A 16,095-nucleotide genomic window follows, 5' to 3' on the forward strand; every position below is an offset into this window, starting at 1 on the left:
GTCATTTGATGGTCACTCATGGTCTTCGAAAGATACCACAGATTATTCGAAGGTTTCGCAAGATTATTTGAAGGTCACTCAAGGTCTACGAAATACGTCGGTCATTCAAAGGTCACCCAAGATGTTCTAAAGGCACCCAGTGTCGTTTAAATGTTATCCAAGAGCATCTGAAGATCATTCGTCGTACAGGGTCGTTGAAAGTCACTCGAGGTTACTCGAAGGTCGTTCAAAATCACTCGAAAATCGTTCACAGTTGTCCCGACGTTGTTCACTGACAGCGATCGTTAAAATCCAATTGAAAGTCATAGAATGCGATCTGTCGACAAAGGTGTATCATCACACGCAGTTAGTCAACGTTCACCGTTAACGCGCAATCATTTTTATCTCTGTCCCTGCTACGCGGTTACAGGGCGCGTTTTAAATGGATGGCCTCGAACGTCGGACAAAGAGAGAGAAAGAGAGAGAGAAAGAACGACAGGGAGAGAAACGTTAGCAAGGGCGTAAAGTGGCTCGTTAGTCCGGGAAAAAGGGAAAACGGAGAACCGGCGAAGAAAGGAGGACAAAGGGAAGAGGGCGGAGATAAGTGGCGCTCACCCTCCTTAAATTCTGATCGAGATCCTGAATGCTCGCTGATTTTATCCGGCCTTCCCGATGTTTCCCTCGTTACCAACGTACTTCGTGCTCGGGCCACTTCAACCTTGCGATAAGAAAACCGAATAAGTTTATCGTCCTTATGGCTCACGAAGGACATGTCTCCGGTTCTTCCCATTTCTTATTCAATTTCCCCAATGACATACCACGTAGAAGAGTAAACGGAATATCTAACGGATTAAACAAACGAAGGTCTACCCTCGCTCTTCGTTACTCGCGTACTTCGCGTGAAACTATACCGGGTGTCGAGAAAAAGGGTCCTAGACATTCGTCAAGAAGGGTACTTTTGCGTCACGAACATTGCAACTCTCACGTTCGAAGTTCCAAGGGGTTGTAAGGCCCATTACGTGAATGCGACAATGTTATAGGGATGCGGCCTAAATTCTAAATTAATCGAGCTAGATCTATTAGGGTTGAACTCGAAAGGATGTCATGGGTATTAAGGAACGCAGGCACTATTTCGCGTTAATACAAGACTTATTACGCGAGGGGGGCTGGTATAAAGGACACGGTGTCTATCTTCGAAAAGCTCTGTCTCGCGCTCTAGTGGCCAACGAACTATTTTTCCAGGGCTTAGCCCAAACGTTCGAGGTGGACCGCAAGTCACGGGGCACTAAAGACATAAACCAGACCCCCCATTGACCCGGAACCCTCGATGTCTCTAGGAGTGGAACCAATATCTAGGTTTTCTTCTTCCGCATCGATGGATGCTTTCCTACAAACTAAAGAGTTCCGATGTGCAACTGTTCTCTCGCGCTGATTTGATCCTGATGGAGTCGTCTTGACTGCTTTAGATTCGATGGAAAACTGCTCCGATGTAAGAATGTCATTTCTTCCCATTTACCTACCTCTTCGTAAGCCGTTAACTCCGAGCGTACCAACGGGGCACCCGGTATATCGCAGGAATAATTTGCGAAAGCTCGGCCGAAAATTTCAGCGTGCCGCGAATTCTGCGCGAAGCAATTACCAGGCAGGGAAATTTGCATAGCTGGTAGATCGATTAAAGCAGCAACAAACAGAGCGATTAACGCGTCCGAACAGGGGGTGCAAAGGAAAACAAGGGTGCGAGGGTTTCGCAGGCAGAGTGCACGTGAAACGGTCGTGACAACGATTCCCTCCGTCTACTAAATTCCCAGCAGCGGCCATTTTCTCTCCCCCGGTTCAGGGCTCCTTCACCTGGCCACCACCCCTCTGATGGCTCCTCGAAACGGGACTCTCACCCCCCGGTCTCGGTTTTATTTCGAGCGGGATTGGACCCGTGCGAACATCGATTTTCTATTTACGGAATATAATTTAACCAACGTTATTGTAGGATTACGACCACGTTAACGTCATCCCGCAGCTATCCGAGCGCCAGGCCTGGAGGGAGAGGATTTAATATTCTTAGGGTTCACAGTGCCGGTTGGTCGTTCTCTGCTCGCCACGATCCGACTTCGCGACCTCGTTTAATTGGTCGGATGGAGCTTGCATGCGATCCGTTTGCTAATTTACGCGACTTTGATCTCGTCCCGCGGGCCGGAAGTGGTATGCTAATGCCCGCTCGTGGTCCCAGGGCACAGACGTCGCGGAGAGGTTCTTTGCTCCCTTACTTCGTTGCTTCTTCGTCTCTGCGCGTGTGTAATGTGTGTTTGTCTGTACAGAGGGAAGTAGTTTTCTCGTGTCGTTGGGGTTTAGTGTCGGGGTTGGTAGGTTGGTGGGAACGATGAGTTTTTGGTTTCGTTTTTGGTGATTATGTGCGTGGTTTTATTGCGATTGAGGTGCTGCATGCAAGTATTTGCGCTTGTTATACGATTTTGGTAGAGGTTCTGGTGCTTGTATAGGGATAAAGGTGGAACTGGAGAATTTAGGGAATTTTCGAATTTCTAGGAGATTTAGGAATTTTTGGAGCTTTCGGAATTTTAGGAATTCTCAGAATTTTAGGAATTATAGAAGCTTTAGAACTTTTTGGAGCTTCTGGAATTTTTGGAATTTTCGGAGCTTTCAGAATTCTTGGACGTTTCGAGATTTGCGAAGGTCGGAATTTTCAGAATTTTAGGAATTTTAGGATTATTCGGGATCCTAGGAATATTTGTAACCCTAGGAATCTTAGGGATTTTAAGAATTTTAAGAATCTTATAAATCTTAGGAATATTTGGAATTTCAGCAATTTTTCGAATTTTCTCAATTTTGATTATAAAATTTCAAGTTTCGCCAATTATGCTATCATTGTACAACCCAAGCTTCTTTAACCACTCATATTTTCCTATTTAAATTTCCCTATTTCCCTATTAAATTCGTCATCTACAAGAGTCAAACTTTTTCAAAATTTAAAGCCGCCAGAGACGATAAATTTTGACCTAGATTTACGAAGCAATTTTTTCCAAAGATGCACACACAGCAAAGAATTTCGCTGCAGCGATCGGTTCTGGAAATAGGGCAAATTCGATGTTGCTACAATCCTTTTTTCGCGATATCACGGCAAAGAACGCAAGCAACGTAAAAACGTAATAGGTAATAAAACGTTCGGTGAAGGGTAGTAAAAGTGATCGAGATCCGGTTGTTGTGGAAGCACCAGGAAGGGAGTAAAAATAATTGGCCGGTCGGGTTAGCTGAAAGTGTGTTAATGGAATCCTCTTTAGCTTAGTATTTTTATTTTAGTGACCAAAACAAGAGGCGATGAAATTAAATTGGGTACACTATATATTTCCCTCTCTCGTGCACGAAACTTTACGCAGTATAATTATCCCAAAAATATATTTTAATCCTCGTTTTCCCGGACAAAAATGAACAATTTATTTCTAATCTCTCTTCCTTTATTTACTCCAAATAACTAACTCCAAAGTTCGCAATTATTGTTAAAGTTCCATTATCCCTATTTCTAGACTTAATTACGTACATTACGTTCTGGCCCCCATATTTTTCCTACATTTGGTTAATTACGAATATTTATGGGGTACCATTAACTACGAATTTACTTCAATTTTCACTTTCCACGGAATTATCCATCATTTGTCTTATAATTATTCAATGTATGATATATTTATTATACATACATTTATACATACATATATATATATATCATACATTGAATAATTATAGGACAAATGATGGATATATTGGGCTGTCCGGAAAGTTCGTGCCGATTTTTAGTAGATGGTCTGAATATATCAGTACGATTGAAAACAAATAACATACGTACATATATTAAAAGAGGGTACTTTAGGCATATTTGGACAAAAATTTGGATACTATGTATTAAATCTCTTACGTTCCAATTTTTCTTGAAAATCGGCACGAACTTTTCGGACACCCGATATAATGTGACCGAGTGCCACCTAGTGTGAACGATATTTAAAAAAATGTTTAGAAGAATGTGCAAAGATAAAAGAATTGTCTGTGAAACATCAAAGAGTGAACACGTAAAATTGCTAGTGATCAAGAGTAAACAAGTGGGAGAAGAAATTTGTAGAAAGAGTGCAACGTTTTTATTATTTAAAATAGTTTATTATTTAAATAGTTTAACAGGAAACATATTTTCCGAGTTACTCGTGTAAAAGCTCTCGTATATTATTGTCCATTCTGCACACGATCTCCTTTGTGACTTTTATGTTGTCAATTTCCATTTAATCGCTTATTAATAACCCTCTCTGTGTCAAAGGGAATAACCAAGTGTCAATCAGAGTTAGACCTCGGTTTCAAATTTCGCGCGTTAATTTCTCCCGAAATTCTTCTTTAACAACGAACGCGATTTATCGAAATTTTATGAAAAACTGGCAAATTCGCTCCATTTTTGAGCCAATTTTTCGATGGCGGATGGGAGTTAACGTGGAGCACGTGCGAGAGGATCGTTATTAAACATCGACGCTTTGACATTATTACCGCCAGACCGACGTAATTGCGCCGCTAATTTACTTGTGAGCAATTTAGGGGATAATTAGTCGTTCGACTAGCGTCAAGCACGGCTTCCGTTTATCGCGAGGATCGCGGGTGGACCACGCGCGCTCCACTTCCGGTCTCCGAGACGAGAACGATCTTCCGGAAATTTTGTTGGCTGCGGAAATAAAAAATGTCCGGTGTCTACGCCACTGTAGAGAGGTTTGGTGAGTTTGCAAAATTTCATCCGATATTTTCCGACGCTCGTGCTATTTTTAAATTCCAATTTTCGACGACGTCGAAAGAGCGGGAATTTTAAAATTAGATAAACAGCACTTTGTGGTTAAGAGGAAAAACGTCGCGCGTCGTAGGCATTCGATCAAAGTGCTAATTTTTAGTAATTTTTTAGTAACTTTTTTTAGTAATTCTTTAGAGGGGGAGATAATATGTAAAGTTAGAATAAAAAAGGCGATGTTTTTTCAAAATTGTGACCTGAGGAGTTTTTCCATACTGTCATAGATTTATTAGTGCGCACAGATCAAAATTTCGAACGCTTTTTTATTTTTTATTCCATTTTTGTGTTTTCGATGTATGCATAGAATGTCCCAAAATTCACGCAAGATTTAAATTTTCTGCCGTTTGTGTGGTAAAGTGTTGTCAACGAGAAAAACAGGCAGGATGACAGCTGACAGTTCAGGGTTATTAAAAATGGAACAACGAAAGAACATCGCGTTTTCACTGTTGAGCAATATTTTTAGTTTTTAATTAAAAACTTGTATTTTCTACAAAAAATTCCGTTTTTTAAATTTTCGTGACTGGAGAGAAACTTGGCTCAGGAAATCGAAATATTCTTTCCTAATTTAAAAGAAATATGCTCGTTTTATTTCCTGTCCTCATTTTTTGAATTTTCGAAGCTACCAAAATATAAGAGCTAAGAAATGTTAGTGCTTTTTATTGATTGAAAACTATTAATTCGCTTTTCATTCCGTTCCTAAATTTCGTGAGCTTTTAAGAAACAGAAGTTTTAAAAATCAAAATACTTTTTACTGATTAAAAAAATATAAAAGAATTTACTGAAAAAAGAATTTAAAATTAATAAAATAGGTACTAAACTTCTGAATTTTATCGAAAACTCGCTCTTATTTACCCGGAAAATTTCTGCAAAGAAGTTATATCTCGATAGGAAACCCAATTTCGGGATTTTGCAATTACGACGGAATTTTATTTGGATTCAGAATGCCATCCTGGACGCCGCCAGCGCTGGGACGTTACTTAGCAATTTCGAGGATGGTAATTTACTTCGTTATAACTTACGACGTCGAGTTACTCTCCGCGGCACAGTCGAGTAGGAGTACAATGATGTTGCTAATGCTGTTTCTCAACGTTCCACAGGCACGAATTCGAAGCAGAGTGCCCATAGAAATTGCCGGCAGCGACGACAATTAATAATTCCATTTTCGAGGGCCATTTTAAAAAAAAATATTTCTCGCTCGTTTAATACCTCTCTTTATCTGAAATCATTTTATTCGCTTCACAAAGCAGGGTACATTTGTTATTAACCTCGAATTCCCTGACTGTGAGAAGTACAACTATATTTATTTCAAAAATACGTATTTCTTTGTAGAACTCAGTTTCGAATTTTTAAACCTTTTTAACTCTGGATTACTTCAGTGTGAATTGTGCATTGTAATTGGTCACGTGGTCCGATGAAAAATATTCGTTTATTATGATACACGTAGATTTGAATATTTCGCGCCTTTGTATTATTTGAAATTCAAAGATGGCGGGTCTTCGCTAGATATTCGCCTGAGTACAGTTTTGGATCTTCGTCTGAGCAATCTCGAGTTAATATTTAGAAACACGTGGATATTTTTATTTAATATTAGTCTCGTAAATTATTATTAAATTATTTATTTAATATTATATTCGTAAATTCAAAATTGTACCATTCGTTTTCTGGGACTATGATTATGGTCCAGTCGAGGGTCATTTTGCTTTTTCAGCGTTACCTTCATTGTCTGTCTTATTTTGTAAAATTGGTTTTGGTTGGTTTAATAAAGGGAATGTTATTTTCGTCCAGATGGGATTATAGAAAATGGAAGTTAATTGGGGAATCGATAGGTGTCGAGGTATCAGAGATCGTCGTCGGAGTCCCGAAATCGCTCGTATTTCGCCACTGATTTCTGAAAGGTCTCGTAATCCTTATTTACCCGGAAAATTTCTGCAAAGAAGTTATATCTCGATAGGAAACCCAATTTCGGGATTTTGCAATTACGACGGAATTTTATTTGGATTCAGAATGCCATCCTGGACGCCGCCAGCGCTGGGACGTTACTTAGCAATTTCGAGGATGGTAATTTACTTCGTTATAACTTACGACGTCGAGTTACTCTCCGCGGCACAGTCGAGTAGGAGTACAATGATGTTGCTAATGCTGTTTCTCAACGTTCCACAGGCACGAATTCGAAGCAGAGTGCCCATAGAAATTGCCGGCAGCGACGACAATTAATAATTCCATTTTCGAGGGCCATTTTAAAAAAAAATATTTCTCGCTCGTTTAATACCTCTCTTTATCTGAAATCATTTTATTCGCTTCACAAAGCAGGGTACATTTGTTATTAACCTCGAATTCCCTGACTGTGAGAAGTACAACTATATTTATTTCAAAAATACGTATTTCTTTGTAGAACTCAGTTTCGAATTTTTAAACCTTTTTAACTCTGGATTACTTCAGTGTGAATTGTGCATTGTAATTGGTCACGTGGTCCGATGAAAAATATTCGTTTATTATGATACACGTAGATTTGAATATTTCGCGCCTTTGTATTATTTGAAATTCAAAGATGGCGGGTCTTCGCTAGATATTCGCCTGAGTACAGTTTTGGATCTTCGTCTGAGCAATCTCGAGTTAATATTTAGAAACACGTGGATATTTTTATTTAATATTAGTCTCGTAAATTATTATTAAATTATTTATTTAATATTATATTCGTAAATTCAAAATTGTACCATTCGTTTTCTGGGACTATGATTATGGTCCAGTCGAGGGTCATTTTGCTTTTTCAGCGTTACCTTCATTGTCTGTCTTATTTTGTAAAATTGGTTTTGGTTGGTTTAATAAAGGGAATGTTATTTTCGTCCAGATGGGATTATAGAAAATGGAAGTTAATTGGGGAATCGATAGGTGTCGAGGTATCAGAGATCGTCGTCGGAGTCCCGAAATCGCTCGTATTTCGCCACTGATTTCTGAAAGGTCTCGTAATCCTTTTTTTCATTTTGCTGAGCTAGCAATTTTCTCCTTTCCAAGGTGAGGTATATTAGCAGAGGGCAGTAGCCGACGTTCATTAAGCCGATGATTCGCATCACCCACTGGAAACCGATCGTCTTTACCATTTCTCCACCCACGATGGGCCCTTGAACGAATATTCATATCGCATAAATTAATTAATGTGAATTGATCGAGATATTCGAAAAATTTCAATCTATTACGAATTTTTCGTGCAATTGAAAACCGAGAAGTTGAAATATTTTTAATAATTTTGATATTCGGTTTAAAATTGCTTTTAATATTCCTTATTTTATAATGGTACAAAATTGAGATTTGTTTGAATTATTATCTTCACTGTGTTTCTTAATACTATTTAGATATTTCGATATCATTCAACGTTCTATTTCTGTGTACCAATTTTAATAGAAATATTTCACCAAGAATGAAGAATCTTGATTAGGGTCCAGTGTAAAAATTTTTACCTTGTTCGAATATTCTTACTTAATTAAAAAATTTAGAAGTTGACATAATTTAATATCTACGATAATATTATTTAATGCTAGCTTTAGTATCCCAATGTATTAATTTTTAATAGAAATATTTCACCAAGAGTGAAGAATCTTGATTAGCGTCCATTGCAAAAATTTCCACCTATTTCGAATATCCCCACACATAATTAAAAAGTTCAGAGATTAGGATGCTTCTATTAATCTCCATACTTATTCCAATATTACATAATCTTAATTTCAAAAAAGATATCTCATCGCTGGCCAAGAATCTCGACTGAGCTCCACTATTGGTATATCTTTAGGCAAAAGGATGAGATGGCTTACCAAGAGAATAGGCCAGACTAACAGCCACTTGTTGAATCGAGTAAACAGGTCCATAATTGCCATTTTGGTCCACCAGGCTGGCTAACAATGGCACCAGAGCAGCGTCTGCCACTCCGATACCCAAACCCATTCCTAGATGCGGAACTATCAGTTGCGACATTGTCTGGGCGGATGGTATCAAAATGGCGCTTATGCCGACCAACAGCATGGCCAGAACAGCGATCTTGCTTCGTCCATAGCGATAGGCTATCATGCTGAAAAAGTTGGTCCCAACTAGGTAGCCCACGCTGTCTGGGATGAACACCGTGCCCAGCTGCCATTTCTGAAAGAAACGAATTTTCACGTGGTCCACTCTTATATATTATATAAGAGTAAATAAAACTAAATGTATCAGGCGAAGTAAAAAGAAATCCATTATTTTTACATTCAATTTCATGCAAAAATAATGGATTTCTTTTTATAAATACAAATACTGGAATATTCAGGTGATGGCCAACATTGTTAACTTACTTCATATTTCATTATATTAGGTGAAGTAAAAAGAAATCCATTATTTTTGCACGAAATTGAATGCCTTCGCCCAATATTAAATATTTATTGAACGATATCATAGCACAGGGTGAAAATTAACCCTTTGCACTCGACGATTTTTTGGCTAGAGAAGAGTAGAAAATCAAAGATTCTCTACTAAAAAACTGACGATACTTTTTGGAGCAGTAAATAAAGAATTGTATAATAATAGAATTGTAGAATTATTTGATTTCGATACTTTGCACACTGTTGCATTACATTAAATTTGATATATTAATTAATATCGATCTTCCAAATTTTATGAAATGGTGACTGATGGTCACCTCTCGAGTGCAAAGGGTTAATTAATTATGAATGAAATATGTCGAATTGCGTTTGCTTTTTCTCACGATACTCTCGATCAATTCTGATTTGCAACTGACCTATCCAACTACTCTCTCATTTCTTTTCTTCTCTTTCATATATTACATAAATATACGCTATATTTGTATACTTCATTCGTTACACGCATACTTGACACACTCATTCTTCCTTACAGACATCATTTATTTTTATATCATTTTATATATATTAAAATCTATGTCATACCACAAAAGATTCGTCAAATTATCGACAGATTAGAGAGACTTAATTTTCTTTCATCTATGGAAGAAATAAAGTAAACCTTGGGTTTGATGTGAGTTCGTAGCCAGATTGGTAAGCAGGGCTCTAAGATAGCCATTGGTGTCGTCGAACACCATATAGCTCCAAAGATGATTAGGATATACGGGTCGGTCAACAGATGTGTCCAAGACGTTTCTCTCTCGTTCGACTGAAAATTTCATTACTCTTTTTGCAAATGGAAGCTTCGAAATTTCGACAAGTTACAGAATTATCTTCCTTAACCCTTTGACTACAGCATACTTTGAAGCTAGCCATATTATACTGTTACAGATCGCGTTTACAATTCTTGTTCTACAAGTTCGGTCGCTAAATTGTCGAAGATTTCCAATGAAAACGTCACTGAATAGATTACCCCTGTTGAAAGGTTGACAGCTCTATCTGAACTTCGGTGGAAGATGTTTTTACAGTCAACAGACGATTCTTATTTTGTCCGAATATTCTGAAAGGTGCTGGATTGTTCTATCCTGAAGTTACGATCCGTTCTTTACTTGGTCAAACACCGGGTAGATATGATAATCTCGTATCAATACTATAGTAGGAATATTATAATAGGAATCCATTTGCAATGTGCATCAAGAACGGCAAAACTTTAAGGTATCATTTCTGAGAAATTATTGTATATTCAAATAATAATGAAAATACTAAATTCCTATATAACTATATTAAAACAACGTTATTTATTTCTTCGTATTCTGCATTAAATTGATACCGTATTTACTTAAAATTTCACAGCAAAAAAGACTTCTGAGTGCCTTTAGACGCCCACAGTATCACAAGTGCAAGATTTCTAAGCGCCTTTAGGCGCCCGCAGTAGTCAAAGGGTTAAGTCGCTATTATACCTGTATAAATACATTCTTATACGGAGTACTATCTTTATTCCGATATAACTAGTAGCCAATTACTCGGTAAATAATCGTACAATAATTTAATAATAATTTCAATCAGAGAAAAATAATTCGCTCTTAACTCTTTCGCTACTACGGGTGACTATAGTCACCTGTCACGAGACTAGACGCCATCTACACACGAGGGGTGACTATAGTGACCGGCCACAAAAATTGCGCCAAAAGTTAAAACAAATGCTACCGTTTCGCTTAGCTCTCTTCGCAAAGAATTGCAAACTCTTTTCCTTTTTCTTTTTTTTTTCAAAAGATTTGGCCCCAAATGCTAATGACTACGTGCGCGTAATGTTTCCATCTTCGACACGATGCTTCCTTCTACAGGATAGACTTAATAGCGATATCCACTATAGCGAAAGGGTTAATGAGAGGAAAATAATTCGTTCTTAGTCAAAAGAAAATAATTCACTTCTAATCAGAAGAAAATATCACGCGGGTATAATACTTGCCTCGGTGTTCATTTCGACGTCCAACGTAAAGACCTGCAAACCTGAAAGGAAGCCGCCATTAAAATTCACCGAGGAAGCTCCTCCAATTCCCTAGATTCCCTAGCAATGGCATAAAATCGTTAATCTTTAAAAACACAGAGATTTCGAGAGATTCGTTGAAAGGAATTGCAAAATACGGAACGTTCGACAGGAAAATGGAGGAGCACGTACATACGGCGACGATGATGAAACAGGACACCAGCAAGAAAGGTGCCATTTTCCCCTCGAGATCGTAGAGCACGGAGCCAATCGGATATCCGACGAGGACACCCAGCGCGATGCTTCCAAGCACGAAGCCCATGATCTTCGACCTCTTGTCCTCTTCTTGGTACTGAGACGCGACCAGTGACATCCCGGAAACGCCGATGCACGCGGAGGAAATGCCCTGGATGCTTCGAGCGAGGAAGAGCACTTCGTAAGTTTGCCCGAACGCGAACACTGCAATAGTCGTCGTATTCAGAAGACGTCGCTGTTGTACTTTCAGCCAAGTACCATTTGTACTTCGAGTACCTCGAGTACTCTATAACATATAACACGGAGCTGGTGCCATTGCAAAATGACCCCGTATTCATCTTCGTTTCGTTATCTCTGCGATCCTCTTTCTCAGCGATTCACCTGAATTTCTAGGTTTCGATTGATTTAGATTTCGTTTAGAGGGTTCAGAGGTACAAGGAAATTTTGGATCGAGAATAACGCAAAATGGCACTCGGTCGTTTGCGTTTTGGTTTATTTATTAGTGGGTTTGCAGGAATTCTGGGACTTATTGTTAGTGAAACGAACTTACGTATTGCAGCCAATAGGAGGCTTAGGTTCCCAAGGAACAGAGGCTTGGTGTAACCCAAAGAGCCCGTGAGGGTGCCCACTGCTGGATTTAGTATTAATTGCACCAGCGCCTTTGAGCTTAACAATAATCCCACCCGACTGTTCTCGTCGTTTTCACCGTTTGTCGTCGAGTTTCCGTCCAGGGTGCAAAGGAAATCGGGAATAATTGGCACTGAAAATTTTTTAATCCTCTGGATAAGTATTTCGTGCCATTCACTGGCTAGTGAAATGTTTTTTCATATTCTATTTTTTTAAATCGGGAAAATCCGTTACCATTAATTACCATTTAACATATTTACTACTACATAATTGCAATGTTAGTAATTATTGCGGATATTATATACAGGGTGGGAAATTTGTTTTGGAATAATTGAATATCTTAATATTTTTAATTCATAAAAATAGAAATAGAAATATGTTTCTAAGGATGTCTTTTAATTTTATATACACGACTTCGAGATTATTTGAATCTTAGTCATTTTCATTTTTTAAAAGGAATTTTTTCGTGAAAAATTAGTGACTTTAGTTTAAAATATTTTTTAAAATATCCGGAAAATTTTTCAAACATCGTATTATTCTCAAAAGTTTTCCAAAATTAATTTCCCTTACTTTATTCTAAATTTTATACGGCTTTGGACAAATGACTTCCAATAATTAAGAATTATGGTGTCTAATAAGTGTTTTCATAGCATTTGGAAAAATTTTAATCATCTTCGACGAATTAACTTGCAATAATTAACGAGCAAAAATTGTCACACCCCCTGTTGGATTCTGGAAAATTTTAAAAAATTCCTTTCCCTCGTATTTCATTCGGAATTTGAATCATCTTCGGGGTAATGATTGGAGAGTTTTGAAGATCGATTTACCAACAACCGTGAGCAACACGTTGTCCAAGAAGAGGCTCAGATACACCACAGTGACGACGAGTGCCCTGGAGCTGCTTCCTGTCTCCATCATCCTGGTCCACGTTAAGCCGGATTCTCAACGAGCCAAAGCCCTGCAGCACTCGATTACGGTCACTCGGAGCTTGCAGGGACATAGTCTGTTGCGAATCGACAGCCGCATACCCTCGATCGACGAAATTTCCTTCCACCTTTCACGAGATCACACGGTCGATCCGTGGAAGCTGCGGGAATTTCCTTCCTCCGATAGCAGAAACAGGGCTGTATACGTGACTGGAAAGCGGACCAGTCCCGATCGTGCTTTTATAGCTAGGATGGCCGCGTCCTTGCGCAGAAGCTTTTTCAGAAAACGCGAGTTCGAACGCGGATGTCGTTGGGCCCCCGACGACTTTCACGAGCCGATGCACTTTTCCATTTATAGTTGTTACGGCTGCTTATCGACCACCGCCAGCCATCCTTTTCGTTATTTTTCACAGGGTGGCCACATGGCGTGGAACTAAAGCGCGGGCCATCTTAAGGGGGATCCAGGACCTTGGCGAAAACTCATTCAGGGTGGTGTCCGTCGATAGGTTTTTATTTTTTTTTTTTCCCATCTTTAGGGGAGTTTAGTTTTGCTGGGGTTTGTTCAAATTGAAGGATCGCGAATTTATTTTGTTCTATGTTCGAGGCTTTGGTATTTATTTTGAGGGATTTCTGGGATTTGAAATAGAGATTGGTGGATTTATTTTTGAGTAATTCTAAGTGTTTGGTATTTAATTTTGAAGGATTTCTGGGATTTGGGACAGAGGTTGGTGGATTTATTTTTGAGTAATTCTAAGTGTTTGGTATTTAATTTTGAAGGATTTCTGGGATTTGGGACAGAGGTTGGTGGATTTATTTTTGAGTAATTCTAAGTGTTTGGTATTTAATTTTGAAGGATTTCTGGGATTTGGGACAGAGGTTGGTGGATTTATTTTTGAGTAATTCTAAGTGTTTGGTATTTAATTTTGAAGGATTTCTGGGATTTGGGACAGAGGTTGGTGGATTTATTTTTGTCTAATTTCGCTCTTTTGGTATTTATTTTAAAGGTCTTCCAATATTTGTGTTAGAGATTCGTGGATTTATTTTTGTCTGATTTCGAGTATTTGGTATTTATTTTGAGAGATTTCTGGGATTTGTGACAGAAGTTGCAGAAATTCATTTTTAATTAATTTCGAGTTTTTGATATTTATTTTAAAGGTTTTCTGAGATTTGCCTCAGAGATTGGTGGATTTATTTTGACGAATTTCTGGAATTTGTGACAGAGGTTGGTGAATTTATTTCACAATAATTTTGAGAATTTGGTATTTATTTTGAAGCTGTTTTGCTATTTATAACAAAGATTGTTGGATTTATTTTTTAGTAATTTTGAGTTTTTGATATTTATTTTGCGGGATTCGTTTCTTTATTAATGTTAAATCATTGATATCCAACTTGGAAGTTTTCTACACTTCGAATTTAGAAAGTTATCGATCCATCTTCTATCAATCATAAATTACTAAATTTCCAAAATCCAAAAAATCGAAGCTTCTCAAACATCTTATCAAAATCCACCGTGATTACCAAATTTTATATTCGCTTAGAGTCAATTTTAAAATAATAAAAATTTCAAAATTTCGAAATTCATTTCCCGCCTCTTACTATCAACACTCCAATTCAGATTGCATACCTAATTTAGTTCAACGCCCCAAATTATAATTTCCACCGTTAAAAAATTAGATAATTAAATACAATTTTTGTACTTATAAATTTTAATATATAAATTTATATATAAATTTTCCACCGATTTCTCGGAAATTTTCAAATCTTTAAGCTGCGCGAGTCGCAACGGATATCCGCGCCGAGCCACTGGTTTCCGGTTACGGCACTGTCATCGATATTCCTGCGGCATATACACCTGTGCCCCGATTGCGGAATTACGATCGACCATAACGCAATTTCGGCAGGGAACACGCGAAATTGCTTCTCTCGCACGCGCGACTCCCTTCCGCGTGCAAAAGGGGCTCTGTTCGTCGTCACCTCGTTTTGTACTTTAATTACGACGATAATGGCGGGCAGAGCGACTTCCGTTTCACTCTGAAAGTCGATCGGGAGAGCCTGGAAACCTATTCCATACCGAATCCTAGCTGAAAACGTGGGGAAAAATCCAAGAAAATTTCTAACTCGCCCAGTACGTCTAAAATAATCTCGGAAAATTATTAGAATAATTAAAATAAGTAAATAAGCAAAATTTCCCTGCGAATTTCTCTCTTTATTTATCTTCGTTCCCTTTTAAGTTTACACCTTTAATTAGTTCTTTCATTTTTCTCCTTTGTCTATGTACATGTTCGATTTAAACAAAATTATGTCGAATTTTACAGCGTGCTCAATCGACAGATTTTTGACGAGCTTCTCGAAGTCGGGGAAAATTATTTCCAATTTTCCTGGGAAATATAATACTGGGTACGAAGGTTGTAGAAAAAAGAAAGAAGGTAAACGTACACGCGTGAGATCAAAGGGGTATTCTAGTCTAGAATTTTCAGGAAATCAATATCTTTTTATTTCATTTCCTGAAAGTGTCTTTGAAAATATTTCTACCAGTGGAAGTAGTTGGATTTGAAAAATTAGTGAAGTTATGTACATATTTTAAATGCGTTTTTCTCGAAACCATATTTTTCCAAACAGTTGCCATGATATCTCGAGTTCTAGTCGACTAATTGTGACTAAATTTGGAGAGTACCTTCAGCACACATATCTCTATCGTCCATATTCAAATTTTTAAAATATAATGTTTGTAACTATTTTTTTTGGCACCCTAAAGTTGAAAAGGGCATAAAAATTGATAACCTAACTTCAAAGCGTTGCCAAAAATTTTCTCTTCGATGTTTTTGTACACTTTTAATATAGGTGATAGTTACGTTCATACTGAATAGGGTGGATATTTGTTTGTCCATTTCAGAGAAGAAGAACAGCCGGAATGATGGCAACCGTGCAAGCATGTTCAATTAAAGTGGTGCTACTGAAGTAGCTGTATCTTCAACAATTTTCAATATTTTTTCATGAAAAAAATAGTGTATACTCCTTAAACATAGGTCAAACCCATGCCATAAATTTCGATTCAATAATGTCTTTATGGTTCTTAAAAAAAAATCCCAAATAGCACCCAAGGAATTAATCTCTAGACTAGAA

The 16,095-nt window shown here is 37.9% G+C and overlaps 1 protein-coding gene across 1 annotated transcript; it reads right to left on the reverse strand.

Annotated features, from left to right (window-relative positions):
- Positions 1-7,698: 7,698 nt before the first annotated feature.
- LOC108545598 (chromaffin granule amine transporter) lies at positions 7,699-12,964 on the reverse strand. The gene is made up of 7 exons (XM_017897296.1): positions 12,874-12,964; positions 11,970-12,179; positions 11,357-11,623; positions 11,147-11,187; positions 9,800-9,946; positions 8,605-8,926; positions 7,699-7,916 (listed from the first exon to the last, which is right to left on the reverse strand). The coding sequence occupies exons 1-7, from the start codon at positions 12,962-12,964 to the stop codon at positions 7,699-7,701; spliced, it is 1,296 nt and encodes a 431-aa protein (XP_017752785.1).
- Positions 12,965-16,095: the final 3,131 nt, after the last annotated feature.

Source organism: Eufriesea mexicana, unplaced genomic scaffold (genome assembly GCF_001483705.2).
Source record: "Eufriesea mexicana isolate 0111107269 unplaced genomic scaffold, ASM148370v2 scaffold415, whole genome shotgun sequence".
In the NCBI taxonomy this organism is placed as follows: domain Eukaryota; kingdom Metazoa; phylum Arthropoda; class Insecta; order Hymenoptera; family Apidae; genus Eufriesea; species Eufriesea mexicana.

Bases quoted from the DNA above. Each gene is read 5' to 3' on its own strand.
- LOC108545598 (XM_017897296.1), bottom strand. From the start codon at position 12,964: ATGATGGAGACAGGAAGCAGCTCCAGGGCACTCGTCGTCACTGTGGTG. The intron at 12,180-12,873 runs GTAAATCGATCT...AAAAATTTTCAG, and splicing joins CGTGTTGCTCACGGTTGTTG to TGCCAATTATTCCCGATTTC. The intron at 9,947-11,146 runs GCAAGTATTATA...TGAAATTTTCAG, and splicing joins ACGTCGAAATGAACACCGAG to TCGAACGAGAGAGAAACGTC.